Source organism: Pseudophryne corroboree, chromosome 2 (genome assembly GCF_028390025.1).
Source record: "Pseudophryne corroboree isolate aPseCor3 chromosome 2, aPseCor3.hap2, whole genome shotgun sequence".
Taxonomy (NCBI): domain Eukaryota; kingdom Metazoa; phylum Chordata; class Amphibia; order Anura; family Myobatrachidae; genus Pseudophryne; species Pseudophryne corroboree.
The window spans coordinates 672,784,895-672,808,410 of NC_086445.1; the positions used below are offsets into that span (position 1 = coordinate 672,784,895).

Below are 23,516 nucleotides of genomic sequence, written 5' to 3' on the forward strand. Positions count from 1 at the left end.
GTCAACCAATCAACAGAATTGTCAGCTTTCAATACCGCAAGATCCTGTGTTTCACAAACTGCAATTTCTTTTTTCACACTGTCAATATCAATATTAACTTGTTGAATGCTCAAAACCATCAGATTAAAGCTGCACTGATTGAGTATCTGACACCACTGCCTGCAAAACTCCTTATTATTACAACCAATGGTAGGCTGATTCTTAATTCAAAGGCCTCCAATTCAATCAGCCACCTACGTAACTTAAGTAGGTCACAATTAATCTCAGACGGTGTGTCGATATCAAAAGCAAGCTGATCTGTGGTATTAAACAAAATACGAGTCACATCTTTATCTAAAAATCTCTTGGTGCCCGTCAGGTCACCAATGTCCTTCTCCATTCTATATTGAATGATGCAAAAAGTGCAACTAGTGCAAACAATAGTAGTATAACAATACACACACAAAAAAAACACATAAAACAAACAGCACAAATAATTTAAAAATCGATGGTGGTGCAGCTCCAATGAATCAAATAGCCAAATCACAGAACAAAGTCCCGGGAAGCCGCACTGACACTCTCCATTAGAAAAGGGGAAGGTGTCCAGTTAAATAGAAGAAAATAAAGTCACATGCCAATCCCTCAGATTGAGGTTTGAGACAGAACCAGCACTCTGCGTAATATTCATAACAAATCTTTACTCCGTGTTGAACTTCATTCTTAGAACAATTACATCGACATCAGCATGTATCGACAGCAGCATATACTCATCGTATTATGGTAATATTTCATCACTGGCAAACTCCCAAACAGCCGTTTTCGGTAAGTAACCTTCTTCAGGGGAATAACCAGGCAAAATGTCAAACTGCCATGTCAGAAAGTGCTTGCGTGCCGTGCAACCCTTACATCACCTATGAGCGCATTATATGTGCTCACAGCGCCCTACTCACCACCAGCACCTGGAGTCCATCACCGCCCACAAAGACCAGTCCCGCCGCTGCACCTACATTAGGAATCGAACGCCGTGGAAAGCACGTCGCTCCCCACGAGTCCGGAAGTTCCGGTTCGTGGAACGCAAACTGCGTGTCACTCGGCGGAAGTCCTCCCGTTAGTGCTGCGCTAGCGGACACAGCGTCTCGGGGCAACAAAGTGTATGTATCCCAATGTGTTGATATTACAGGTTGAGTATCCCATATCCAAATATTCCGAAATACGGAATATTCCGAAATACGGACTTTTTTGAGCGAGAGTGAGATTGTGAAACCTTTGTTTTTTGATGGCTCAATGTACACAAACTTTGTTTAATACACAGTTATTAAAAATATTGTATTAAATGACCTTCAAGCTGTGTGTATAAGGTGTATATGAAACATAAATGAATTGTGTGAATGTACACACACTTTGTTTAATGCACAAAGTTATTAAAAATATTGGCTAAAATTACCTTCAGGCTGTGTGTTTAAGGTGTATATGTAACATAAATGCATTCTGTGCTTAGATTTTGGCCCCATCACCATGATATCTCATTATGGTATGCAATTATTCCAAAATACGGAAAAATCCCATATCCAAAATACCTCTGGTCCCAAGCATTTTGGATAAGGGAGACTCAACCTGTATATAAACACACACATATACACACACAGAAATATGTTGCGAAGAGTCCACTTGGGTCTTTATTGTACAGTGGTGGCCAAAATTGCGGTAACACTTTTTGAAATTCTAGTGGTTTTCAACTTCGAATGCTTATAAAAACTGTTACACTTTGTGCAGTGCAATGATTCATATATTAAATGATATGAATCATTGCACTGGGATGGCCAGGAAACAGCCCAGACCTGAACCCCATAGAACATTTGTGGTTCCGTTTGAAAAACTGGTACATATGAGGTGTCAATTCATTCTCTTTTATTGGATGGAGGCTAGAATTATCTCATGGCACCACATAATAAAGAAGGAAGAGCTCCAAACATTGGTTTGCTCAATGCCACGTCGCTGTGCTGCTCTCTCGAAAAATAAAGGATACCCAACGAAATACTGATATGACCGTGACATCATAAGTACACAGGGATTTGCACCCTAAGTGGTGTTTTCACTGCATAACTTCCCTTGTAATGCAAAAATTTGACCTCTGTTTATTGTGTTGAATTCACCATTACATTTCCTTTCATTTGATATATGAATCATTGCACTGCGTGAAGTTTTTATATAAGCATTCAAAGTTGAAAAGCATTAAAATTTCAAAAAGTATCCGCAATTTTGGCTACCACTGTAGCTTCCAAAGCAAGTTCTTTGTCCTCAATTTAGATGGTTAGTGCTGCCTCGTCTGGTTTGAACCATACCACAGGTTCATCAGACACATGTAAAAATAAGATTTTAAACCTACCGGTAAATCTTTTTCTCCTAGTCCGTAGAGGATGCTGGGGACTCCGTAATTACCATGGGGTATAGACTGGCTCCGCAGGAGATATGGGCACCTATAAAGAACTTTTAGTATGGGTGTGCACTGGCTCCTCCCTCTATGCCCCTCCTCCAGACCTCAGTTAGAGAACTGTGCCCAGAGGAGATGGACAATACGAGGAAAGGATTTTGTTAATCTAAGGGCAAGATTCATACCAGCCCACACCAATCATACCATATAACCTGGAATACCCAAAACCAGTTAACAGTATGAACAAACAACAGCATCGGTCCAAGACCGATTCGAACTGTAACATAACCCTTGTGTAAGCAATTACTATATACAAGTCTTGCAGATTTTCCACACTGGGACGGGCGCCCAGCATCCTCTACGGACTAGGAGAAAAAAATTTACCGGTAGGTTTAAAATCTTATTTTCTCTTACGTCCTGGAGGATGCTGGGGACTCCGTAAGGACCATTGGGTTTATACCAAAGCTCCCAATCGGGCGGGAGAGTGCGGATGACTCTGTAGCACCGACTGAGCAAATGCCAGGTCCTCATCAGCCAGGGTATCAAACTTGTAGAATTTAGCAAAAGTGTTTGAACCCGACCAAGTCGCCGCTCGGCAAAGCTGTAATGCCGAGACGCCTCGGGCAGCTGCCCAAGAAGAGCCCACCTTCCTAGTGGAATGGGCCTTTACTGAATGTGGTAACGGCAATCCAGCCGTAACATAAGCCTGCTGAATCGTGTTACAGATCCAGCGAGCAATAGTCTGCTTTGAAGCAGGCGCGCCAATCTTGTTGGCTGCATACAGGACAAACAGAGTCTCTGTTTTCCTAATTCTAGCCGTCCTGGCTACATAAATCTTTAAGGCCCTGACTACATCCAGGGACATGGAATCCTCCAAGTCACTCGTAGCCACAGGCACCACGATAAGGTGGTGTCTTCATTTCATATGAACCAACCTAGGTAAAAACTGAGGACGAGTCCTCAATTCTGCTCTATCCACACGAAAAATCAAGTAGGGGCTCTTGTGAGACAATGCCGCCAATTCAGACACCCGCCTTGCCGAAGCGAAGGCCAATAACATGACCACCTTCCAGGTGAGAAATTTGAACTCAACCGTTTTAAGGGGTTCAAACCAGTGTGACTTAAGGAACTGTAACACCACGTTCAGATCCCATGGCGCCACTGGGGCCACAAAAGGAGGCTGGATGTGTAGCACTCCCTTCACAAACGTCTGGACTTCTGGAAGAGAAGCCAATTCCTTCTGAAAGAATATCGATAAGGCCGAAATCTGTACCTTAACAGAGCCTAACTTCAGGCCCATCTCCACTCCTGTCTGTAGAAAGTGAAGAACACGGCCCAGGTGGAAATCATCCGTAGGAGCATTCTTGGCTTCACACCAAGATACATACTTCCTCCAGATACGGTGATAATGTTTCGCCGTCACCTCCTTCATAGCGTTTATTAGAGTAGGTATGACCTCCTCCGGAATACCCTTCTCAGCTAGGATCTGGCGTTCAACCGCCATGCCGTCAAACGTAACCGCGGTAAGTCTTGGAACGTGCAGGGTCCCTGCTGTAACAGGTCCTCCCTTAGCAGAAGAGGCCAAGGATCTTCTGTGAGCATCTCTTGAAGATCTGAGTACCAGGCCCTTCGAGGCCAGTCTGGAACAATGAGTATTGTCTGTACTCTTTTCCGTCTTATGATCCTCAACACCTTTGTGATGAGAGGCAGAGGAGGAAACACATAGACCGACTGGAACACCCATGGCGTTACCAGAGCGTCTACTGCTATTGCCTGAGGGTCCCGGGACCTGGCACAGTACCTCCGAAGCTTCTTGTTGAGGCGTGACGCCATCATGTCTATTTGAGGAACTCCCCAGAGACCCGTTATCTCTGTAAAGACTTCTTGATGAAGTCCCCACTCTCCTGGATGGAGATAGTGTCTGCTGAGGAAGTCTGCTTCCCAGTTGTCCACTCCCGGAATGAAGACAGCTGACAGAACGCTTACGTGATTTTCCGCCCACCGAAGAATCCTGGTGGCTTCCGCCATCGCGACTCTGCTCCTTGTCCCGCATTGGCGGTTCACATGAGCCACGGCTGTGACATTGTCTGATTGAATCAGAACCGGTAGGTTGCGAAGAAGACCCTCCGCTTGTCGAAGGCCGTTGTATATGGCCCTTAATTCCAGCACGTTGATATGCAGACAGGACTCCTGGCTTGACCATAGTCCTTGAAAGTTTCTTCCTTGGGTGACTGCTCCCCATCCTCGGAGGCTCGCGTGGTTACCAGAACCCAGTCCTGAATGCCGAACCTGCGACCATCTAGGTGAGTACTTTGCAGCCACCATAGGAGAGACACCCTGGCCCTGGGGGACGGTGTTATTTTCTGATGTATTTGTAGATGGGACCCGGACCACTTGTCCAGAAGGTCCCATTGAAACGTCCTCGCATGGAACCTGCTGAAGGGAATGGCCTCGTAGGCTGCCACCATTTTCCCCAGAACTCGAGTGCATTGATGAACTGACACTCTTTTTGGCTTTTGCAGGTCTCCGACCATGTTCTGGAGGTCCTGGGCTTTTCCAACGGGAGAAAAACTTTCTTTCGTTCCGTGTCTAGTATCATGCCTAGGAACGATAGTCGAGTTGTTGGAACCAACTGTGACTTTGGCAGATTGAGAATCCAACCGTGTTGCTGGAGCACTCTCAGAGAGAGTGACACGTTCTTCATCAGGAGATCGTCCAAGTATGGGATAATCGTGACTCCTTGCCTGCGCAGGATCACCATCATTTCCGCCATTATCTTGGTAAAAATCCTCGGGCCGTTGAAAGCCCAAACGGCAACGTCTGAAACTGGAAATTACAATCCTGTACAGCGAATCTCAGGTACTCCTGATGAGCGGGATATATGGGGACATGAAGGTAAGCATCCTTTATGTCCAGTGACACCATAAAATCCCCCCCTTCCAGGCTGGCTATTACAGCTCGGAGTGATTCCATCCTGAATTTGAAACGTTTCAAGTACAGATTTAGGGATTTTAGATTTAAAATGGGCCTGACCGAACCATCCGGCTTCGGGACCACAAAGAGTGTCGAATAGTACCCTTTTCCCTGTTGGCTCAGGGGAACCCCGGTAATCACTTGCTGTTGACACAGCATTTGAATTGCAGCTAACACTACTTTCCGCTCTGGGGTAGAAGCTGGTAAGGCAGACTTGAAAAATCGGCATAGGGGCACCTCTTCGAATTCCAGCTTGTAGCCTTGGGAAACTATCTCCATCGCCCAAGGATCTACGTATGACCGAACCCAGACCTGGCTGAAGAGTCGAAGGCGTGCCCCCAACGGTGCGGACTCCCGCTGGGGAGCCCCGGCGTCACGCGGTGGATTTTGTAGAAGCCGGGGAGGATTTCTGTTCCTGGGAACCCGCCGCAGCAGGTGCTCTTTTCCCTCTACCCTTACCTCTGGCAAGGAAGGAGGAGCCCCGACCTCTTCTGGGCTTTTGCAACCGAAAGGACTGCATCTGATACTGTGGAGTTTTTCTTTTGCTGTTGGGGAACAAAAGGTAAAAAGGTAGATTTACCTGCAGTAGCTGTGGAAACCAGGTCCGCGAGCCCATCCCCAAACAACACATCACTCTTATAGGGTAAAACCTCCATATGCTTTTTTGAATCCACATCACCCGTCCATTGGCGGGTCCATAAGGATCGTCTCACTGAAATAGCCATGGCATTGGCTCTGGAACCCAACAATCCAATGTCTCTTTGAGCGTCTCTCATATATAACACTGCGTCTTTAATATGTGCTAAAGTTAGCAAAATAGTATCCCTATCTACGGTATCAAGGTCAGCTGACAGGGTATCTGTCCAAGCCGCAACTGCACTACATACCCATGCCGACGCAATTGCCGGCCTAAGTAAAGTACCAGTATGTGTATAAATAGACTTTAATGTAATCTCCTGCCTGCGGTCCGCAGGGTCCTTGAGGGCCGCTGTATCTGGAGATGGCAACGCCACCTTCTTCGACAGGCGTGTTAGAGCCTTGTCCACTATGGGAGAGGATTCCCAGATAGCGCTTTTATATATAATGCCAATGCTATTCCCACTCACTGCGCTTGAAATGTGCCCCCCTCCTCTTTTTTTCAGCCCTCTGATGTGTTCAGCAGGGGAGAGTCCGGGGAGCCAGCGTTCTCTGCAGCTTCTGTGGAGAAAATGGCGCTGGTTAGTCCTGAGGGATCAAGCTCCGCCCCCTCCAGCGGCAGGCTTCGGTCCCGCTTCAATTTCATAAAAATTGCGGGGGATCGTCTATTTGCTGCCTCTGCAGCCTAATATATATATTTGTGCCAAAAACGAGGTTTATTGCTGCCCAGGGCGCCCCCCCTGCGCCCTGCACCCATCTGTCCCTGTGTGTTGTGTGGGAGCAATGGCGCGCAGTGTTACCGCTGCGCCCTTACCTCATGAAGATCTGAAGTCTTCTGCTGCCTTGAAGTCTTCTTTTCTTCTCATACTCACCCGGCTTTTATCTTCTGGCTCTGCGAGGAGGACGGCGGCGCGGCTCTGGGACGAACCCCAGGTTGAGACCTGTGTTCCGACTCCCTCTGGAGCTAATGGTGTCCAGTAGCCTAAGAAGCAGATCCTATCATTTAAGTAGGTCTGCTTCTCTCTCCTCAGTCCCACGATGCAGGGAGTCTGTTGCCAGCAGTGCTCCCTGAAAATAAAAAACCTAACAAAAATCTTTTACACAGAAAACTCAGGAGAGCTCCCTGTAATGCACCCTATTTCCTCAGGGCACAAGATCTAACTGAGGTCTGGAGGAGGGGCATAGACGGAGGAGCCAGTGCACACCCATACTAAAAGTTCTTTATAGGTGCCCATGTCTCCTGCGGAGCCCGTCTATACCCCATGGTCCTTACGGAGTCCCCAGCATCCTCTAGGACGTAAGAGAAAGACAGGAAGCTAGGGGCGCACCAGGTGAGTATAAAAGTATGAATGATTTAATGACGAAGTAAAAGGTTCACAAACATCTAAGAAAAAAATCATCAGCCTCACGCTCCTCCTGCGATACCTCCAAATGGCTCACAGTGTAATCGCTGTCCGGCTGGTAGCGGCGGCTCCGGCTCCAGGTCTCTCGCTAGCAGAACACTTGTCTGCAGTGTATTAAAGCGCTTCCCGGCCTTAGATCTCCGCTCTTCACGGAAACCGACTGTCTGTCAGCTTCAGTCCACAAGCCGCGCCCAACCGGTTTCGTCGTTAGACTTAGTCAGGGGTGAGTGGCCAGGCTAGCAACTGCTCAGTATTTATGATCATTTCAATCTACTTTGCATAGGTAGGTTGACTGTTTGAACCAGACGAGTGCACCTCCACATTGTTGGATTTTTGGTTAAATATTGTGGGTCTACCCTACCTAGGGAGATTTCCACTAGGGAGCACCCTACTGTTGTGTATTGTACTGATGTGAGTGCAGGAACATACATGTTATAAATTGTATGGCTGCCTTAGTGCATCCATATTTTCCTGACACCTATCACTCAAATATTTATGAATTAAGGAATTGAAACTTAAACATATTGTGTTTGGACAGAATTTTAAGTTTTTTTTAACAAAATTGTATGTTGTTTCTGTATGTTATTTTGTACTGTGGTAAAATCCTTTGTATATCACAGATACTGTAAGTAATGGCCCAAGGAGGCTCATGCTTGTTCAATGAAGGTCTTTTATCTCAGGCAGAGCAAGGTATAATCTCCTTTACCGATGACGATATTGAAAAGGTTTTATTCGATAAATTGGATTTTGAAACGTTACCGGCTGAATCATCAGCAGATATATTCTATAGGATATTGAGACTAAAACGGAGGGAAGTGGATCTATTGTTACATGGACAGTTTTTGTCTGAATATCACAGGCGTAAATTACTACCACGCGGTTTTAGGGTTAATAATGTACCTACCATTGGTAGGAACAACCCAGTATTCTGCAGCAGGTGGTGTTCTATCCTAAATAAATGTTCTCTTGACCTTTTAATATTAGTGATAGAAGAGGTGGGAACCGAACTTAAAAAGGTTAAAGTAGAAATTGAGCAATTTGAGACCCTCTCTCTATCCACATTACGTGATGATAAGACTAACAATTGGGTAGACAGATTGCAGACACAAGTCGATACCTACAAGAAGGAACTCACCTCCTTTAAGAGAAAAAAACTAGCCACTGTTACAGCAGATTACCAAAATCATATGGTATATAGGTGGTTGCTAGGAAACAGTAATACGCAACAGGGTGATCGATCAGGACGTTTTTTCAGGAAGCGTCGGCAAGCCCCGTTTTCCCGTGATATTGTTTCCTCTATATCAACTTCAGACACTGATTTATCTGATGTACAACGGGGTAACACTTCAAATTTTTTAGACAAAAATACCGGACCCAAAGGCCTTCCACCAGCCCAAGGGAACTCGCGAAACACAGATCAGTCACACGGAGAGGCGGTTGTAAAAAGAAGGGGCCGCAAGAAACAAACTTAGATCTGGTATTTAATTTATCCCATAGAAGCCTCAGTCAGTCTGAGGTCAGTCTTCTTGCTAGAGGATTGTCGTTTGTTCCTACTTTTCCACATCAAGTATTCCAAGGAACCATTGACCAATACAGGTTTGGGAGAAATCTCAGACTGAAGGAACATTTTTCTGGTCAACCCAAAGTGGCAGATAGGAAACTTTTTAAAAAAAGTTCTAAATTTGATCCCATATCCCACAACCCTAGCATGAGGACTTTCCTCAGACTGGTTGAAAACGATGTGCAACATTTTAAACCAACACGTCTCTTTGACAATCTGACCCCCAGTGAGAGAATAGCACTTAAAAACCTGAGAGATGACGCTTCAATTGTAATAAGACCAGCGGACAAGGGAGGAGCCGTGGTGGTACAGGACTGGGTAGAGTATGACCAAGAGATATGTCGCCAGTTGGCAGACACCAATGTGTACCACAGGGTTAACAAGAATCCCATCCCCATGATAAAAAAGACCATTGACTTGAGCTTGAAGAGAGGCATCGAGAGTAATTGGATTGATCAGGACCTTTTCGAATTTTTAAGTGTAGATGAACCTAAATGCCCCATCATCTATACTACCCCAAAAATCCATAAAACGATGACTAAACCCCCTGGGCGACCTATAATAGCGGCTGAGGGTTCATTGTTACAGCCCATCGCTAAGTGGGTTGATTCTATACTTCAGCCATACGTATGTGAATGCCGTAGTTACATACGGGATACGAGTGATTTCCTTAATCAACTTGGGCTACATGGTGCCCCCAGAGACAAGTGTCTTCTGGCCACCATGGATGTACAGTCACTGTACACCATCATACCGCATAGCGATGGATTAGAAGCTATAAAGGAGATGCTCAGAGGAAAACGAGAAGGAGAAGTACCTACTGAATATGTGTTGGAACTCACCAATCATGTGTTGAGTCAGAACCATTTCAGGTATAAGGATTCATACTTCCTCCAGGTATCAGGTACGGCCATGGGCTCTAACCTGGCGCCGGCATATGCAAACCTGTATATGGCTAAATTCGAGGAGACATACATCTTACCTGTATATGGATCTAAAATATCCTTTTACAAAAGATTCATTGATGATGTCTTCCTTATATGGGAGGACACACAGGAATCTTTTGTTGAGATGGTGAATGACATTAACACACTTCAGAGCCCTGTAAAATTCACTTATGAAAGTTCCTATGATTCAATTCATTTCCTGGATGTTCAGGTATCCATTGTAGATCAAGCATTTGTAACATCAGTCTATAGGAAACCTACAGATAGAAACACTACACTGTTGACCAGTAGTTTTCACCCCCCCTCGCTAAAAGCCAATTTGCCCATCTCGCAGTTCTTACGAGTGATGCGTATTAACAATGATGGAATAATAAGGGAGGAACAGCTGGTAGAGATGAAACAGCGGTTCAGCCAAAGAGGGTATTCAACTAAAGTGATCAGTAATAGTCTCCGTAAAGCCAGAAAAATATACAGTAGGACTGAGCCAAAGGCAGCCAGCAATGAGAACAGAATGGTTTTCACCACAAAGTTCGATAATTATGCACATTTCACACGGAAGACATTGCGCAAACATTGGCCAATATTAAAAACTGATCAAAAGTTACCCTTTACGCACATGGATCCACCTATGATGGCATACAAAAGAGGACCCAACCTCAAACAAATGCTTATGAGGCCTACAATGGAACCTGAAATTAAACATAATTTTCTGCAGATTATGAGCAGTAAACCTGGTTGCTTCTCTTGTGGGAAGTGCACGACCTGTAGATCCTTATTGACCGGCTCCACCTTTCCCCACCCGCATTCAGGGAAGAAGATCAAGATAAGGTACCACCTACATTGTAGACTAGATTTTGTGGTCTATACACTTACATGTCCTTGTGGATTATATTATGTAGGGCCTACAACTCGGTGTTTTCGGGATAGGATGGCAAATCATCGGCTGTCTATCAGAACAGCAATACAAACAGGCACCTCAGATAAGCCGGTAGCTAGACATTACCTACAGAGAGGCCACCAGGTAGCCAATCTAAAATGCAGATTAATTGATTGGGTTCCGCCCTTACCCAATGGGGGTGATCGTACTTTAGCCCTACGTAAAAGAGAAAGTTTTTGGATTTCACATCTAAATACTGTCTCACCAAAAGGCCTCAATGAGCACTCTGCTATGAATGTCTTTTTATGAATTTTCATTTAAAGGCTATTTATCTAATGATTCCTACTACTAGGCAGAACACAGTGTCTTGTGATTTAGCGAACTAGATTTACCAGTAAGGAGGTTATGGGCGACACAGTATGGATTTACCTAAGCCGACATTAATAATTGCAGAACACATGTGACACCCATGATATTATGATATGGTCAATTCTGTTATTTAAGTCTATGTAACTTGAGTCCAATATTTAATTATTTTCTCCTATTATGCTATGGAAGCCTGGGTATTTCACCTTGTGTCGCTATAACCTCTGTAAATATATGTATCTTCCATATATATGTTTCTATATACATATGTATGTTTTTAATAAGTGTTTAGTTTAACTAAGTCTGTTTAATTATGACTGCCACACTCCACCTACAGCGCCTGTCCATATGGATATCATGTAATTGTTAAGCTAAGAGTGATTGCACCAGCACCAACTGACCAGTGGACTGATATATACGAATACTCTTGTTCCAACCCCAGTATTGCACGAGTGTGCACGATTAGAGTATACATAGTCATTATGATGTATAATAGAATTTTTTTCTTCCCTTAGGCTCTATGGACAGTGAGTTGTCCCCCTAACATTGAGTCTAATGTGGTGTGCCAGAGTAAAGAATTAGCTCGTGCGTTTCACGGGTAGCTTAAAGCCCCACTTTTGTAGAGTGGATTATATCCATAGAAGGAAAACAAGTTTTTGTTTTGTCCCATTACGGCCACCGTTATCCATTATTCGTATGAACTAGGTACTTCCGGACCTTGAGCTGTGGAACGCATATGCGTTCCACCAGCGGCGCTATTAAGTAATTAACCATACCGAGCTGAATCCAGCAGCGCGGATGGTCTTGATTGGCACCTTATGAATTAATCCAGCCATACTGTAAAAAGCAGGTGTGGGGTGAATATATATATGTAAGAAAATTGAGGAGGGGGACGAATCAGGGGCCGTCCCGGCATTTCCGGGGTAAGGGGTATATAGGTCCGGTCAGTTTGCCAGTCTAAGTTGTGGCTGTGGAGGGTGTCAGCATCTCCCATAATGTGGGTGAGTACTGCAATTACATCAGTAAGAGTTGTTGGTGGATCTATATAACTTTGGCTATTGAAGGATGAACTTTGTGTACTGTTCTTACAGTGATCTCCTATGTTGTCAGAGTTGCCTCGTGGTTGTGTGTCTAAGTAACACACCAGTAAGTATTGCAGTTTGAGTTGTCTCACTGGTGGTACTTGGAATGAGGGGATTTATAGAATCCAATTGTGTTTGTGGCTATGCACATGCTGTTGTGTATGTATGTGTATATATATGTGCATCCATATATGTATGCATGTGTATATGTATATATCTTTTCGCCCTATTCATTCTTGCAGAAACCTGTTAGAAATAAGCCTGACTAAATCATACAGCACGTTTATTGTCTGAACATGAGATATTGATTCTCAGAGTAAGTGGATGTTGTCTCCTTTACCACAGCTGTTATACATCTATGAGAATACCTTAGTATACACTGGTGTTAATTTTTTCAGGACGTGGGGCTGGTGTGCACGCTTGGCAAACATAGACATAGGTGTGATATTACATTTGAATCACATTGGGTGTCAAAGAGACTCTTGCATCCTAATATCGTTGGAGTGTGGCAGTTCATATATAAGTGTTTTGTGTTTGTTCCTTTAAGAGAGTTACTCTATTTATTTTCTTTTGTCTTTTGTAGTAAACCATTTATGATGCTTTCAAAAATTGTATAAAAATCGAAGCTTGTCTTGAGAAAGATCCGCGAATGGGGATCGAAACGTCGACCAATTGAGCTGAATATATACTGAAATAAAGCTGTTGTGAACAAATCGAAACCGTTGACTGTTTGAACCAGACGAGTGCACCTCCACATTGTTGGATTTTTGGTTATATATATATATATATATATATATATATATATATATATATTCAAAAAGTCATTCTCCATGTTATTCTTATGTGTCTTATGTTTTCATCACGTAGGGCAGGCCTGGCCAACATGTGGCTATCCAGCTGTTTTGAAACTACAAGTCCCAGCATCCCCTGTGATAAATCTAAGATAAATATTGCCCATTCAGACTCCATTTTGGAAAGGCAAAACATGTTATTTTATGCAATACACCTTTAAGTATTCAAAACACAAGAAAGAGTCTCAAGTAACCAAGTAGATTGTTTTTGTTAACTTCATAGTATTGGAATGCTTCACTACACCCAGAAATAAAAGAGAATAGATAAGGAGGTGTTCACCAGATGTAGAATGATGAACCCCACCGCATAGCTCACACACACCTTAGAAGTAGCAATAAGATATGAGATTTTCTGTATAATGTATCCAATTAATTGTATGACTCACAAATATTATTCTACGTATGAACCTATTTGTTAAGAAAGAATGTAATGCTCGACGACATGCAAAATAAACCAGAGACTGACTGACGCGATTGCTGTGAACGTGTCTGTACTCTTCCAGTGCTGATACTTATGGGACTTCTGACACACACATTACTCTGGTCGCCAGTGATCTAAGAGTGTTATTTATTTTAGATCCATCACCGGTCAAAGTATTGCTATTAATGAATGATAAAATGATGGAATGGCATGCTGGGATGTGTAGTTTTACAACAGCTGGAGAGCCACCGGTTGGCCAGGCCGGATGTAGAGTGTGCAGCTATTACAACCTGCCATTGATCGCCATGGCGGGTCGACATCTACCACCATTGATGCACATAAACGTTGCACTTCTTGCTAAGCATATGGGCAGCAGCATATCATTTTTGGGATATAGCCTATATATGGTCCTCTGGCAGCACTGTGAATGTAGTGGAAATCAACTCAATGTTGAGAGAGTCTTATTGAAAATGTAAGATGATTGTAGTGACATCTGATGGCATGTAAGGGGAAAATAGAATGTCTGATGACATATGGTGAGATCCGATATGGGATAGAGTTTTACCAACAATGTTCTGTAGAAACATTGTAGGAATGGGGCACCAAGCAGAGTTTTTGCAATGGGTAAAAAAAAAAAAAAAAAAAAAGAGAAGTCTAGCTTCATCCCAGTTTATAGTCCATGCAATTAGTGTGCAAGGGACAGAAGACAAGCTTCACAAAAAAAGATCATGCACAGTTTAAAAAAAAAAAAAAGGGTGAAGATCTCTCATATTCTCAGATACTGAAAAAGATTTACATATGTATATTCATAAATTAAGGGTGCAGGGAAGGGTATATTCCAATTAACGGGGAATATTGTAATGCCATTATGTGCTACGCTTACCTTAAGACCTGCATATAGGTCTCTATGGAGACGTTCTGTGATAAGCAGGACTGCAGTGCTTGAGCCTCCTCCATAGCTGTAATCTATGACAGAACCATGCAAATCGACCAGTCGTTCATGCTTTGGCAGAGATCTGCAAATGCAGAGATAAACCGGTCACAAATAATAAGTATGAATAAAAAGAGCAAAGATCAAATGGATGAATTATGTTCCCTAGTCTGACATTAGATACATTCTAATATCTGTTATTTTTGTACCCCCACCCTGTCCTTCTAAAAAAGCACATATTCTATCTCTGAAGGCAAGTTGGAGGCTGCGCTAAGTTTGTACGATATAACAACAACAGTAGTTTGTCTGATAATTGCACAATTTAATATTAAAAAATGATGACACTAAAATATTGTGGTGAATACACCATAAAATGCATGCAACATGAATAAGAATTTAAAAAACATACAACTGTAGTGATAAGCGTTTTTAGGGTTACCCAAATTGCCAGGAATTGGAAGGAGATTTGAAGATGGAAAGTCCGTTCCAAAATGATCCCCCAGGTATATCCGAGTCCAGTATTAACAGGTTTTAGGAGGTAAGCAGTGTCCCATGTAGTAACAAGTTACCGCTAGAGGGTATGATGCTCCAAGATTTTGAATGATGAGCTCCTCATGCAGTGCGGTAAATGAAAATCGGTTCAGCTTGCTATTGAGATCCTCCAAGTGTAAATGATAGTCTGGATCTTAGTGGGGGTGGTTCGGTCTTCCAGCAATATGTGCCTGGCTTGGGTCCCTGTGCAACTGACGCGTTTCGCTGCAATCAGCTAGCAGCTTTTTCAAAGGTATACCTTTGAAAAAGCTGCTAGCTGATTGCAAAAAGCTGCTAGCTGATTACAGCAAAACGCGTCAGATGCACAGGGACCCAAGCCAGGCACATATTGCTGAAAGACCGAACCACCCCCACTAAGATCAAGACTATCATTTACACTTGGAGGACCTCAATAGCAAGCTGAACTGATGATTTTCATTTACCGCACTGCATGAGGAGCTCATCATTCAAAATCTGACTTTTTTTTCTTTTCTTTTTTGTAAAGCAGCGATCATTTATAAAGGCATGGTTTTGCTTTGTAAATGATTGCCGCTTTAAAAAAAAAAAAAAAAAAAAAGACAAAAAACCTCTGATCGACCGTCATCCCGCAGCTCCAGCACACGCTGACTATTACATATGCCCCCTAGAATCTAGAAGTACAACCACCAGTTGCTAATCTTTGTAAGTAATTGCTCATTTTATCTGGCCAAATAAAAAAGATCTCTCTACCAGCGTCATTTCAGGGTGTTTATATTTCTTACACATTTCTCCTTTTGTTTGAGTAACACAGATCCAGATTTGCTGTAAAGCAGCTTTTAAAACACTAAATTTAATAGTCAACAATGTCAAAATCATTGACTGTATTCCATCTAGCACTCACACTTAAATTCATAAAAACGATCACAATTAATTTTCACAACACTATTTACAATGTCTTTGATAGATCCAATCATGGCTGGGATCTTCCCGCCTACACCTAAATATGGATTTGTACCACAAGCACTAAGACGAAAAAATAAGATTTTTCTCACCGGTAAATCTATTTCTCGTAGTCCGTAGTGGATGCTGGGAACTCCGAAAGGACCATGGGGAATAGCGGGCTCCGAAGGAGGCTGGGCACTCTAGAAAGATTTATGACTACCTGGTGTGCACTGGCTCCTCCCACTATGACCCTCCTCCAAGCCTCATTTAGGACACTGTGCCCGGACGAGCTGACATAATAAGGAAGGATTTTGAATCCCGGGTAAGACTCATACCAGCCACACCAATCACACCGTACAACTCGTGATACTATATCCAGTTTGACAGAATGAAAACAACTGAGCCTCTCAACAGATGGCTCAACAATACCCCTTTAGTTAGCAATAACTATTTACAAGTATTGCAGACAATCCGCACTTGGGATGGGCGCCCAGCATCCACTACGGACTACGAGAAATAGATTTACCGGTGAGTAAAATCTTATTTTCTCTGACGTCCTAGTGGATGCTGGGAACTCCGTAAGGACCATGGGGATTATACCAAAGCTCCCAAACGGGCGGGAGAGTGCGGATGACTCTGCAGCACCGAATGAGAGAACTCAAGGTCCTCCTCAGCCAGGGTATCAAATTTGTAGAATTTTGCAAACGTGTTTCCCCTGACCAAGTAACAGCTCGGCAAAGTTGTAAAGCCGAGACCCCTCGGGCAGCCGCCCAAGATGAGCCCACCTTCCCTGTGGAATGGGCTTTCACTGATTTAGGATGCGGAAGTCCAGCCGCAGAATGCGCCTGCTGAATCGTGTCACAGATCCAGCGAGCGATAGTCTGCTTAGAAGCAGGAGCACCCAGCCTGTTGGGTGCATACAGGACAAATAGCGAGTCAATTTTCCTGACTCCAGCCGTCCTGGAAACATAATTTTTCAAGGCCCTGACAACGTCCAGTAACTTGGAATCCTCCAAGTCCCTAGTAGCCGCAGGCACCACAAAAGGTTGGTTCAAGTGAAAAGCTGATACCACCTTAGGGAGAAACTGGGGACGAGTCCTCAATTCTGCCCTATCCATATGGAAAATCAAATAAGGACTTTTATATGACAAAGCCGCCAATTCTGATACACGCCTGGCCGAAACCAAGGCCAATAACATGACCACTTTCAACGTGAGATATTTTAGATCCACGGTTTTTAGTGGTTCAAACCAATGTGATTTTAAGAAACTCAACACCACGTTGAGATCCCAAGGTGCCACTGGAGGCACAACCGGGGGCTGAATATGCAGCACTCCTTTTACAATGTCTGAACTTCAGGTACTGAAGCTAATTCTTTCTGGAAGAAAATCGACAGAGCCGAGATCTGTATCTCAATGGAGCCTAATTTTAGGCCCATAGACACTCCTGCTTGTAGGAAATGCAGAAATCGACCTAGTTGAAATTCCTCTGTTGGGGCCTTTTTTGGCCTCACACCAAGCAACATATTTCCGCCATATGCGGTGATAATGTTTTGCAGTTACATCTTTCCTGGCTTGAATCAGCGTAGGAAAGACTTCCTCCGGAATGCCCTTTTCCTTTAGGATCCGGCGTTCAACCGCCATGCCATCAAAACGTAGCCGCGGTAAGTCTTGGACCAGACAGGGCCCCTGCTGCAGCAGGTCCTGTCTGAGCGGCAGAGGCCATGGGTCCTCTGATATATTTTCTTGAAGTTCTGGGTACCAGGCTCTTCTTGGCCAATCCGGAACCACGAGTATCGTTCTTACTCCTCGCCTTCTTATTATTCTCAGTACCTTTGGTATGAGAGGCAGAGGGGGGAACACATAAACCGACTGGTACACCCACGGTGTTACCAGAGCGTCCACAGCTATCGCCTGAAGGTCCCTTGACCTGGCGCAATATCTTTTATAGCTTTTTGTTGAGGCGGGACGCCTTCATGTCCACCTGTGGCCTTTCCCAATGGTGTACAATCCTTTGGAAGACTTCTGGATGAAGTCCCCACACTCTCGGGTGGAAGTCGTGTCTGCTGAGAAGATCTGCTTCCCAGTTGTCCACTCCGGGAATGAACACTGCTGACAGTGCTAACACATGATTTTCCGCCCATCGGAGAATCCTTGTGGCTTCTGCTATCGCCATCCTGCTTCTTGTGCCGCCCTGTTGGTTTACATGGGCGACTGCCGTGATGTTTCCTGATTGGATCAGGACCGGCTGGTTTTGAAGCAGAGGCCTTGCCTGACTCAGGGCATTGTAAATGGCCCTCTGTTCCAGAATATTTATGTAGGGAAGTCACCTGACTTGACCAAAGTCCCTGGAAGTTTCTTCCCTGTGTGACTGCCCCCCAGCCTCAAAGGCTGGCAACCATGGTCACTAGGACCTAGTCCTGTATGTCGAACCTGCGGCCCTCTTGAAGATGGGCACTCTGCAGCTACTACAGTAGAGATACCCTGGTCCTTGGAGACAGGGTTATCAGCCTAATGCATCTGAAGATGCGACCCGGACCACTTGTCTAACAGGTCCCCCTGAAAAGTTCTTGCATGGAACCTGTCGAATGGGATTGCTTCGTAGGAAGCTACCATTTTTCCCAGGACTCGCGTGCAATGATGCACCGATACCTGTTTTGGCTTCAGGAGGTCTTTGTCTAGAGATGACAGCTCCTTGGCTTTCTCCTCCGGGAGAAACATTATTTCTGGTTTATGTCCAGAACCATCCCCAGGAACAGTAGACGTGTCGTAGGAACCAGCTGTGACTCTGGACTGTTTAGAATCCAACCGTGCTGTTGTAGCACTTTCCAAAATAGTGCTACCCCGACTAGCAACTGCTCCTTGGACCTCGCCCTTATAAGGAGATTGTCCAAGTACGGGATAATTAAAACTCCCCTTTTTCGAAGGAGTATCATCATTCCGGCCATTACCTTGGTAACACCCTCGGTGCCATGTACAGTCCAAACGGCAGAGTCTGGACATGGTAATGGTAATCCTGTACCACAAATCTGAGGTACTCCTGGCGAGGATAGTAAATAGGGACATGCAGGTAAGCATCCTTGATGTCCCGGGATACCATGTAATCCCCCTCGTCCAGGTTTGCAATAACCGCCCTGAGCGATTCCATCTTGAACTTGAATTTTTATGTATGTGTTCAAGGATTTTAAATATAAAAAAGGGTCACACCGAACCATGCGGTTTCGGTACCCCAAACCGTGTGGAATAGTAACCCCGTCCTTGTTGAAGTAGGGGCACCTTAAGTATTACCTGCTGGGAATACAGCTTATTAATTGCCTCTAGCACAGCCTCCCTGCCTGAGGGAGTTGTCGGCAAGGCATATTTGAGAAAACGGCGGGGGGAAGACATCTCGAATTCCAGCTTGTACCCCTGAAATACTACTTGAATGAAACAGGGATCCACCTGTGAGCGAGCCCACTGATCGCTGAAATTTTGGAGACTGCCCCCCACCGTACCTGGCTACACCTGTGGAGCCCCTGCGTCATGCTGTGGACTCAGAGGAAGCGAGAGAAGAATTATGATTCTGGGAACAGGCTGACTGGTGCAGCTTTTTCCCTCTTCCCTTGTCTCTGTACAGAAAGGAAGCGCCTTTGACCCGCTTGCTTTTCTGAAGCCGAAAGGACTGTACCTGATAATACAGTGCTTTCTTAGTCTGTGAGGAAAACTGAGGTAAAAATATTTCTTCCCAGCTGTTGCTGCGGATACGAGGTCCCAGAGACCATCCCCAAATAATTCCTCACCCTTATAAGGCAGAATCTCTATGCGCCTTTTAAGGTCAGCATCACCTGTCCAGTGACAGGTCTCTAATACTCTCCTGACAGAATGGACATTACATTCATTTTGGATGCCAGCCGGCAAAATATCCCTCTGTGCATCCCTCATATATAAGACGACGTCTTTAATATGTTCTCATGTTAGCAAACTAGTATGTTTGACAGGGTCACCGACCACGCTGCAGCAGCACGCTCTGCAGGTTTCAGTCTAGTACCTGAGTGTGTAAATACAGACTTCAGGATAGCCTCCTGCTTTTTATCAACAGGTACCTTCAAAGTGGCCGTTCCTAAAACGGCAGTGCCACCTATTTTGACAACCGTGTGAGCGCCTTATCCACCCTAGGGGATATCTCCCAGCGTAACTTATCCTCTGGCGGGAAAAGGTACGCCATCAGTAACTTTTTAGAAATTACCAGTTTCTTATCATGGGGAACCCACGCTTTTCACACACTTCATTCATTCATCTGATGGGGGAACAAAACACTGCCTGCTTTTTCTCCCCAAACATAAAAACCCATTTTTAGAGGTTAATGTCAGAAATGTGTAACACATTTTTTATTGCCGGGATCAAGTCACGGATGTTCCTAGTGGATTGTGTATATGTCTCAACCTTGTCGACACTGGAGTCAGACTCCGTGTCGACATCTGTGTCTGCCATCTGAATGAGCGGGCGTTTTTGAGCCCCTGATGGCCTTTGAGACGCCTGGGCAGGCACGGGCTGAGAAGCCGGCTGTCCCACAGCTGTTACGTCATCCACCCTTTTATGTAAGGAGTTGACACTGTCGGTTAATACCTTTTACCTAACCATCCACTCTGGTGTCTGCCCCACAGGGGGCGACATCACATTTATCGGCATCTGCTCCGTCACTATATAAGCCTCCTCCTCAAACATGTCGACACAGCTGTACCGACACACCGCACACACACAGGGAATGCTCTGACTGAGGACAGGACCCACAAAGCCCTTTGGGGAGACAGAGAGAGAGTATGCCAGCACACACCAGAGCGCTATATAATGTGGGGATTAACACTATAACTGAGTGAATTTTCCCCCATAGCTGCTTGTATATACAATATTGCGCCTAAATTTAGTGCCTCCCCTCTCTTTTTAACCCTTTGAGCCTGAAAACTACAGGGGAGAGCCTGGGGAGCTTTCTTCCAGCTGCACTGTGAAGAGAAAATGGCGCCAGTGTGTCTGAGGGAGATAGCTCCGCCCCTTTTCCGCGGCCTATTCTCCCGCTTTTTTCTGGATTCTGGCAGGGGTATTTACCACATATATAGCCTCTGGGGCTATATATTGTGGTATTTTTGCCAGCCAAGGTGTTTTTATTGCTGCTCAGGGCGCCCCCCCCCCCAAGCGCCCTGCACCCTCAGTGACCGGAGTGTGAAGTGTGTATGAGGAGCAATGGCGCACAGCTGCAGTGCTGTGCGCTACCTTGGTGAAGACTGATGTCTTCTGCCGCCGTTTTTCCGGACCTCTTCTTGCTTCTGGCTCTGTAAGGGGGACGGCGGCGCGGCTCCGGGACCGAACACCAAGGACTGGGCCTGCGGTCGATCCCTCTGGAGCTAATGGTGTCCAGTAGCCTAAGAAGCCCAATCCGGCTGCAAGCAGGCGAGTTCGCTTCTTCTCCCCTTAGTCCCTCGCTGCAGTGAGCCTGTTGCCAGCAGGTCTCACTGAAAATAAAAAACCTAAATCTATACTTTCTTTCTAAGGGCTCAGGAGAGCCCCTAGTGTGCATCCAACCTCGGCCGGGCACAAGATCTAACTGAGGCTTGGAGGAGGGTCATAGTGGGAGGAGCCAGTGCACACCAGGTAGTCATAAATCTTTCTAGAGTGCCCAGCCTCCTTCGGAGCCCGCTATTCCCCATGGTCCTTTTGGAGTTCCCAGCATCCACTAGGACGACAGAGAAAATAGTTTGATCCAAAATAAAGCTTCATACCGGAATATTAACCCCTTCAGTGGTAAATTTTCAAATTTAAAAACACACCCTTGGGTGCTTTTAAATTGAAGTAGGAGCAGGTGATGGAGGGGAAGGAGCAGGGGGGGCGACTGATGGGGCAGGGCGAGGTAATCGCCTGACGATCGACAGCGGGCATCACCAGCCCCAGCGCTTATTCCCGGCCAGCCATTTTTACTGCTAAGTCCGCCCCCCGCAGGCTAAACGCCATAATGGGAGTATATCGATTCCTGGGGAATCAGTCAGTAGTATGCCCAGGAATCTTCCGGAGTTACCAGCGCTGGCTAGCCCGGAAGATTTCCGGGCAAACCACTGAAGATGTTAAAAGAATCACAGGACCTCCAGTCCACTCCCTACAGTTTAGTTTAAGAGCTGGAACTACAAATTCAGGTGTTTATAACATAGTCCAAGAACTCACCCTGTAATAGATTACATACCCTTGGTATGGCACTCTGGCTATATGGAAGAGTAAAGATTTTGCAATTGATTTATACTTCCCATGCCTACTATATTTATTTATATATCTGACCTGTAATGTCACTTTGAGGTCGTGAGTAATACAAACTTTCAATTAACAAGTCCCTGGTGAGTGCTCTCTTATTTACAGATTTTGAATATTATAGTATACCCGCCAATGGGGTGGCCAGGCTGAAGCACAAGACTGATAGGCCCTACACATCAGGCGATGCGACGCCGAGGTGCCCGGCGGCCGACCCGGTGGCGGGGGTCGGAGTTTAGTTTCTTCACTCCACCCGTCACCCAGCTCCATAGCAGTGCAGGCTAATATGGACGAGATTGACCATATTGGCTTGCATGTATAAACGGGCCGGCACAAACGATGAACGAGCGCAGGGCCGCGCATCGTTCATCGTTGGTGCATACATACTGAACGATATGAACGATATCTCGTTCATTAATGAACAAGATCATTAATATCATTCAGTGTTATCGCCTAGTATGTAGGGCCCTTGAGAGAAAACCGATTGTCTATGGAATATTATTTATTTATAATATATTTGGAATAAAAATACTGTCCTTAACCTGTGACAAATCTGTTGACTTTTTAGGGGTTTCAATACCTTTGTCTACGCTCTGCACACACGTTCCATTTCCAAATGCAATCTACTATATCCTCTTCCGTTAGGCTTCAGGTCCCATCAAAGCCCTACTAAATAAAAAAGGACCACTACTTGCTTCTAAATTTTCCTTGACCTCCCTTCTGCATTTCTCACTGTCAATACACCCTCTTCTCATACAAACACTACATTTCCAAGGTTTTCAGGACACTCTCCTATCCATTTCATCAAACAGCTTCAATAGTTTCTCCAGAACCCCCTCCTCTCCACAAGACTTAATTCTACAATACCTAGCCTTGATTTCCACATTACCTCTATGCAGATAACATTCATTTACCTATCCTTACTGGATTGCTCACCATCCACCTACCATTTCATCTTTTGGGTCATCTCACCACCTCAAACTCAATCTTTCAGTAACAGAAATGTTAGGCAAGTAGCTGTTTACTAAACAGGAGAGTACTTGTTTAAATTAAAAATGATTTATGCTTATGACCATCTACGTACATTTGACACGACATGGCACTTATAGGTGCTTAAACTCATCCCTTATGATCATGTACCTACATTTCAGTCTCACTTACTGAATCTTACCTCATGTAGTGAAATTCCAGAGCAAGATCATTCCAATGTTTCTCATCTGGTGGCACTACAGATTTAAGTGCACAGGGGAAGTGCCCACCCCAACTATCACACATGTACACCACTCCATACTGTCCCCTTCCCAGCTCTCGCCCGAGCTTTGGTTTGCCTGAAAGTA

The 23,516-nt window shown here is 44.8% G+C and overlaps 1 protein-coding gene across 5 annotated transcripts in view; it reads right to left on the minus strand.

The window, feature by feature from the left end:
- Positions 1 to 23,516, minus strand: part of DSTYK (dual serine/threonine and tyrosine protein kinase) — a 403,908-nt gene that overhangs the window by 97,486 nt on the left and 282,906 nt on the right. For all 5 annotated transcript variants that reach the window (XM_063955101.1, XM_063955098.1, XM_063955100.1 and 2 more), the window contains 2 exons: positions 23,351 to 23,507; positions 14,411 to 14,543 (listed from right to left, as the gene is read on the minus strand). In XM_063955101.1, coding sequence (XP_063811171.1) covers positions 14,411 to 14,543; positions 23,351 to 23,507 — 290 coding nt within the window. The remainder of the gene's footprint in view (positions 1 to 14,410; positions 14,544 to 23,350; positions 23,508 to 23,516) is intronic.